General features: G+C 46.0%; 1 protein-coding gene and 1 long non-coding RNA gene across 5 annotated transcripts in view; one reads left to right on the plus strand and one right to left on the minus strand.

The window, feature by feature from the left end:
• Positions 1-320, minus strand: part of LOC102162776 — a 46,967-nt gene extending 46,647 nt beyond the window's left edge. For all 4 annotated transcript variants that reach the window (XR_001307408.2, XR_001307405.2, XR_002342340.1 and 1 more), the window contains exon 1: positions 184-320. This is a non-coding gene — a long non-coding RNA (uncharacterized LOC102162776). The remainder of the gene's footprint in view (positions 1-183) is intronic.
• Positions 414-7,135, plus strand: CHCHD2 (coiled-coil-helix-coiled-coil-helix domain containing 2). The gene is made up of 4 exons (XM_003124448.4): positions 414-611; positions 3,065-3,314; positions 5,056-5,206; positions 6,834-7,135. The coding sequence occupies exons 1-4, from the start codon at positions 562-564 to the stop codon at positions 6,842-6,844; spliced, it is 462 nt and encodes a 153-aa protein (XP_003124496.1). The 5' UTR covers positions 414-561; the 3' UTR covers positions 6,845-7,135.

The following is a 7,334-nucleotide window of genomic DNA, read 5'->3' on the forward strand; positions in this document are numbered from 1 at the left end:
AGCTCTGTCGATCCCTAAAGTTCTCCGTTTTCTTCATTTCGGTTATTACGTGCCCACACTGCGCCTCAAAAAATATTTACCCCAATAAATAACTTAATGAGAAAAGTTAAGTAACTTGCCCAAGGTTCAGCGGCAATCATGCCACAGCTCTGACTCACTCTCTCAAGGTTAGAGCTGACCTACCATGTTAATAATGCGAACGGCTGAAGGTATCAGCTGCAGTCCTTGCGCCCTAGGAAGCAAACAGCTAGCGGTTCTGACTCGCACTAGGCTCCGAGGACGAGGTTTGTGAACACCCAAATCCTATTACAATTTCGCAAAAAGCCCGGGCGCCGAGCTCCTTACGTCAACTGCGTACGACGAGGCGCCGCCGTGACGTCCTACTCTTCCTGTGACCTTCAAACCCGCGGAAACGTCGGCGAACGGAAGGCCTGAGAGCTGATTGGTTGCGCGCTGAGGCCGGCCCCGCCTTCCGACTTCCGCTGTCGGTCTCTGCAGAAGCCGCCAGGGTCTCCTCTGAGTTTCTCTGTCTTCTAGGTTCGCGTTCGTTGCGCAGTTACGATGCCTCGTGGAAGCCGAAGCCGCACTTCCCGCATGGCCCCTCCGGCTAGGTGAGACCACCGGGGTTTGGGGTCCTGCTGGTGCCGTGGCGCAGAGAGAGGCTGCGGGTGGGCCTCGGAGCAGCGGGGTGTCGGCGGGCCGGGGCTTCCGAAGGCCAGGGCGGTGTGGGCCCTCCTCCGGTCGCCGCAAGCTAATTGTAGGGCTTTAGCTAGTTTTCTCGTTAGTGGCGTACTTCCTAATTTTGAATGCCCATGAATTATAATTTGAAATATTGTAGAACTCAAGTTAAAACAGGCCCGTTCTAGAAATAAGTGGTATTTATAGGTGTAATCACGCAGAAACGCCAAAAATAGCACAGAAAACAATGGAAGCTAGTGTAATTGGGAAAATATCGCATTTTAATTTCAGTAAATGATCTCTTCCGTGAGCAGTGAGCGTTCCAAGGACTTGGCCCAGTAGGGGTCACCGTCGTCAATGTCTCACGTGTACGTGATGTTTGCTAGTTCGTAAAATACTTGTAAAATGTGCTGCCAGTTGCGCCACACGGTAACCTTAGCGGTAAATGTTATTCCTGTTTTACAGAAACTGGAGACTCAGAATAAGTGACTTGTCCACCAATAAGTAGGGAAGCAAGGTCTCAGACCCAAGTTTGCTCGTGGCTAATTCAGAGCATTTAGCACAGTAGCTTGCCTGGTGTATTGTGTTCAGACAGTATGCCACGAGTGTAGGGAGTTCACTTAGCGAAAGATTGTTATCCGAGAGGAAACCCTATTGTTAAAAAGTTATGCCAAATAAACTACCTAACACGAAGTGAAGTCATAAACTTTTGACCTAGTCTTATTTGAGGGACTAGCACCCAAGGAAACAATCTAAAAAATGGACAGAAGGCGTATAATCTATGTGAAAGATTTTGAAAGCAGCACTGGACATATTAGTGAATTTTTTTTTTTTTTTGGTCTTTTGTCTTTTGTTGTTATTGTTGCTATTTCTTGGGCCGCTCCCGCAGCATATGGAGGTTCCCAGGCTAGGGGTCTAATCAGAGCTGTAGCTGCCAGCCTACACCAGAGCCACAGCAACGCAGGATCCGAGCCGCGTCTGCAACCTACACCACAGCTCACGGCAACGCCGGATCGTTAACCTGCTGAGCAAGGGCAGGGACCGAACCCGCAACCTCATGGTTTCTAGTAGGATTCGTTAACCACTGTGCCACAACGGGAACTCCCTGAAATTTTGAAAGCATTCAAATGTCCTACAGATGGGAAATAGGTGAAATTAGGTGTAACAGTTCAGACATGTCACTTCCATTTACTGAGTTTCAGTTTTTTCTTTTTTGGGGGGCCGCTCACGCGGCATATGGAAGTTCCCAGGCTAGGGGTCGAATCGGAGCTGTAGCTGCCAGCCTATGCCAGAGCCACAGCAACGCTGGATCCGAGCAGGATCTGCGCCCTACACCACAGCTCATGGCAACGCTGGATCGTTAACCCACTGAGCAAGGGCAGGGACCGAACCCACAACCTCAGGGTTCCTAGTCGGATTCGTTAACCACTGCGCCACCACAGGAACTCCCAGTTTTCTAATCTATGAAATGAAGAAACTGAACCAGTTTATTTCCCCAAATGACTGACGGTAGGTCTTTCAATTGCACCATCTCACACCGTGAGACCTCCCTTGACTGTCCTAAAATTAAATGTGCAGTATCCCACAACATCCTGTTCTTCTCTCTTGACTTTTTCTCTTTGGCTACGCCTGAGGCATGTGAAAGTTACTGAACTAGGGATCAAGCTTGTGCCACAGCAGTGTCAGTGCCAGGGTTTTAACCTGCTGAGCCACCAGAGAATTCCCTTGATATTTTTAACATAACATTTATTTGATCCTTCAATAGAATATCAGCCCCGTCATTACCAGTTATGTTTTTATGAAGTATCGGAATAACTATTCTTTAAAGATACTATAGACTGGGGGTCCCTGTCATGGCACAGCGGAAACAAATCCGACTGGGAACCATGAGGTTGAGGGTTCAATCCCTGGCCTCGACCAGTGGGTTAAGGTTCCAGCGTTGCCATGAGCTGTGGTGTAGGTTGAAGACGTGGCTTGGATCCTGAGTTGCTGTGGCTGTGGTGTAGGCTGGCGGCTATAGCTCTGATTGTACCCCTAGCCTGGGAACCTCTATATGCTGCGAATGCAGCCCTAAAAAGCAAAAAAAAAAAAAGGATACTGTAGACTTTGTGAATATATGGAAATGGTTGCAAAAAGGCAGGGGCTGAAAAGCTTATACTTGGCAATTAAAGCCTTAAAGGGTTAATGAGAGAAAATGATGTAAATAGTTCAGGGAATTGTGTTCTCAAAAGTTTTTCTTATATGTATATAGTACTTGAGTTTAAATAAAGTGGAAATCCTAAGATTTATTTTAATATACAAGGGGTTTTTTGTTTGTTTTAACTTCACAATTTCCAAACCCGGTTGAAAGTGACAACTTCATGCTTTTTGTCCTTTTCTTTCACAGCCGGGCACCTCAGATGAGAGCTGCACCCAGGCCAGCGCCGGCAGCTCAGCCACCAGCAGCAGCTCCACCATCTGCTGTTGGCTCCCCTGCTGCTGCACCTCGGCAGCCAGGTCTCATGGCCCAGATGGCAACCACTGCAGCCGGCGTGGCTGTGGGTTCTGCCGTCGGCCACACGATAGGTCATGCGATCACTGGGGGCTTCGGTGGAGGAAGTAGTGCTGAGCCCTCAAGGCCTGACATCACTTACCAGGTAAGATTTGAGGCAGCATTTCCTTCAGTGGTGGATTTTATGAGAAAACCTGGCCATTCGTAAGGTCCTTATGTGGAGGACACGTGGAGAGTGGTTTATCCAAAGCCACATCTGGCAGTTAAGTTAGTACCTTCAGCCAGCGTCAGGGAGTTCTGTACAAATGGTGTTTCTTTCCAAGGAATAGAATTGTAGCAGTTCAACCTGATGCACTGTCAAACAGCCCCTTTCCCCTTATTTTAAATATCTTGTTCTCGTTGCTCGTAACTAATTCTGAAATCTCTTTAGTGGCTCTGTTCTGTCTGATCTCTTATTGGCCACCGCCCTTCTTTCTTATGTGAATTTTCTCCTCTAGGGAGCATGGGTGTTGTATTTCTGGTGTACTTGAAACTTTCATTTGTCTATTTTTCAGTAGTAGTCTCATTTTTTCCTTCATGGTACTTCAGTGAACCACTGGTTTTTAGATGCCAAAACAACCACTTCACTTTATTTACATCTTTGTTCATTAATCTTTCTTTTTTTAAATTTTTTTAATTTTTTTATTTTTTATTTTGTTGTTGTTGTTGTTGTTGTTGCTATTTCTTGGGCCGCTCCCGAGGCATATGGAGGTTCCCAGGCTAGGGGTCCAATCGGAGCTGTAGCCACCGGCCTACGCCAGAGCCACAGCAACACGGGATCCGAGCCGCGTCTGCAACCTACACCACAGCTCACGGCAACGCCAGATCGTTAACCCACTGAGCAAGGGCAGGGACCGAACCTGCAACCTCATGGTTCCTAGTCGGATTCGTTAACCAATGCGCCACGACGGGAACTCCCATTAATCTTTCTGATTACAACTGGAAATTTTGTCAAAGCTCCTTTTTTTCTGAGTTCTCCGGCGGCACAGTGGGTTAAAGATCTAGTGGTGTCACTGCAGTGGCTTGGGTAGCTGCTGTGGTATGGAATTTGTCAATCCCTGGCCCAGAAACTTCCACATGCCATGGGTGTAAGAAAAAAAAAGCTTGGCATTCCCGTCCTGGCTCAGCGGGAACAAATCTGATTAGTATCCATGAGGACACAGGTTCAATCACTGGCCTCCTCGATGAGTGGGTTAAGGATCCAGTGTTGCCATGAGCTACGGTGTAGGTCTCAGATTCAGCTCAGATCCCACGTTGCTGTGACTGTGGTGTGAGCCGGTAATTACAGCCCTGATTCAGTAGTTAGAGCTCTGATTTGACCCCTAGGCTGGGAACTTCATATGCTGTGGGTGCGGCCCTAAAAAAACAAACAACAAAAAAATCTTATTTCTTTCTATCTTTAAATGTATTCATGTTCCGGGAGTTCCCGTCGTGGCGCATTGGTTAACGAATCCGACTAGGAACCATGAGGTTGCAGGTTCGGTCCCTGCCCTTGCTCAGTGGGTTAACGATCTGGCGTTGCCGTGAGCTGTGGTGTAGGTTGCAGACGTGGCTCGGATCCAGCGTTGCTGTGGCTCTGGTGTAGGCCAGTGGCTACAGCTCCGATTGGACCCCTAGCCTGGGAACCTCCATATGCCGCGGGAGCGGCCCAAGAAATAGCAACAACAACAACAACAAAAAGACCAAAAAAAAAATGTATTCATGTTCCATGTTATTAGATGGAAACTTTAATTTGCCAGTTGTTCTAGTTCTCTTTCGCTAGTTAACTTCAAATATGGTGGCCATTGCTCTTATTCGGGTATAAGTTACTTCCTTTCTTAACAGTCCTGAACGTCATGCTTTTGCAGGAGCCTCAGGGAGCCCAGCCAGCACAGCAGCAGCAGATGGCCCCATGCTTCTATGAGGTGAAACAGTTTTTGGAGTGTGCCCAGAACCAGGGTGACCTTAAGCTTTGTGAGGGTTTCAGCGAGGTGCTGAAACAATGCAGACTGGCAAATGGTAGGTGATATATCAATTCTTGATTGAACTTGCATCTGCTTAATTCACTGAGTGGTACACCTGGACTCTATAAAACTTAGGGCATCTCTGTTTAATAAACTGATAAGTTAAAGGACATTTATTACTCTAAAACCAGTCTAACTGTTCTAACAAGGAGCTGGTCCAGAGGTTTCTTGTCATTATCCTAGGCTTTTACCAGTTATGTCTGAATCTGGTTCTTCCTTAAGCAGGTGTAGCTTAGTGTGCCAAGATCTTACTTGGTTACTGCCTGTGAGTGATTCATAGTCTTAGTGCTTTGTGAATATAAAATTACGTTCTGGGAGTTCCTGTTGTGGCTCAGCAGAAACAAATCTGACCAGTATCCATGAGGATGCAGGTTTGATCCTTGGCCTAACTCACTGGGTTAAGGATCTGGCATTGCCACGAGTTGTGGTATAGGTCACAGAAGTGGCTCGGATCTGGCATTGCTGTGGCTGTGGTATAGGCCAGTGACTACATCTCTGATTCGACCCCTAGCCGGGGAACCTCCATGTGCCATGGGTGCAGCCCTAAAAAGACAAAAAATAAAGTTACATTCTGATTTCACTGAAGTCCAGGAATGGGCCCAAGGACTGATAGAGCCTTGTCTACACCCTTCATTTGAGGCAGACAAGTTTATTAAATCACTCAGTGGAGCTTTGAGATTTAGGCCCTTTGGAATATTCGCAGTCAAGTTGTTTTTAATGCAATTTCCTCCCATCAAACTAAGAATTCACCTTCTATCAAAATTGCTTATTTTGGGAGTTCCCATTGTGGTTAGGGGTAACAAACCTGACTGGTATGAGGATGCGGGTTTGATCCCTGGCATCATTCACTGGGTTAAAGGATCCGGTGTTGCTGTGAGCTGTGGTGTAAGTTGCAGACTCAGCTCTGATCTGGCATTGCTGTGGCTGTGGTGTAGACCTAGCAGCTGCAGTTCTGATTCGACCCCTAGCCATAGGCCAGCAGCTGTGGCTCCAGTCTGACCCCTAGCCTGGGAACCTCTGTATGCCGCAAGTGCACTCTCGGCCCTAAAAAGCAAATAAATAAATAAATAAATAAATAAAGCCCAAATAGATAAATAAGATAAAATAAAATTGCTTATTTCCATTTTCCCACCTTCATTTAAATAGGAAATAGAGGAGAAGTTAATCCTTTCAGGTAGTTGAACTGGAATTAAGAGATTCCATGGCCACGTTTATCAGAAGTCTCTGGTGGAGCTACATCAAGTACCAAAATGACTGTGTTTCTGATTCAGGACTCTGTCCCTTGAAGTACATAGGCCCTGTCTTTTCTCATTTGTGGCAGGTGCAGAATTGAAGTTTTGTTGGTTGTAGGATGCCTTAAATAGCTTATGAAAAAAACTAATAGGAGTTCCCTGGTGGCCTACCAATTAAGGATATGGCCCTTGTCACTGCTGTGGCTCAGGTCACAGCTGTGGTGCAGGTTCGATCCCTGGCAGAAGAACTTCCACATTCTATGGTCATGGCCAACGAAAAAAGAAACTTAACAACCTTGGGCTTCACTCCTCCTCTTGTAATTTGGAGGATTTCTGTTTTGTTGAGAATATGTGGCTAGTGCTCTTTTAACATACCTTTTCTGTTTGCAGGATTATCTTAATCAAGAAGCTCCACTGAAGACATGAAAAATCACCCTCCATGACCTGGTTGATTTAGCATAAAAATGTGATTGATCATGAAGATATAAAGTGTGAAATCAAGATTAAACCTCTCCTCTATCACTAATAGCTTTCGTGCTTCAGAATTGCAGTGGAGGAGGGTATTCTTCTGATGTGGAAGCTCATTGAGTATTGAGTTTGGAGCTGGGCAGATGTTTATGTGGCCTCTGAAACATGCTTTTCTGATGTTATTGATTGTGAATTAATTAGAATAAAGAGATTTTCTTTCAAAATGTGTCTCTTTAAGTATTAGGTTATAAGTCACACATGCTGAACATAATGCATTTTGCAGAAGAACACAGTTGTCTCAATATGGACTTGATTTTCCCTTTTTTTTTTGCTTTTTAAGGGCTATACCCACAACATGTGGAGGTTCCCAGGCTAGGGGGCGAATCAGAGCTGCTGCTGGCCTGCACCACAGACACGCCATAT

This window comes from Sus scrofa, chromosome 3 (genome assembly GCF_000003025.6).
Source record: "Sus scrofa isolate TJ Tabasco breed Duroc chromosome 3, Sscrofa11.1, whole genome shotgun sequence".
In the NCBI taxonomy this organism is placed as follows: Eukaryota; Metazoa; Chordata; class Mammalia; order Artiodactyla; family Suidae; genus Sus; species Sus scrofa.

Coding starts and splice junctions, on each gene's coding strand:
- CHCHD2 (XM_003124448.4), top strand. CDS start 562: ATGCCTCGTGGAAGCCGAAGCCGCACTTCCCGCATGGCCCCTCCGGCT. Junction 612..3,064: donor CGCATGGCCCCTCCGGCTAG/GTGAGACCACCG, acceptor TTTCTTTCACAG/CCGGGCACCTCAGATGAGAG. Junction 3,315..5,055: donor GGCCTGACATCACTTACCAG/GTAAGATTTGAG, acceptor ATGCTTTTGCAG/GAGCCTCAGGGAGCCCAGCC.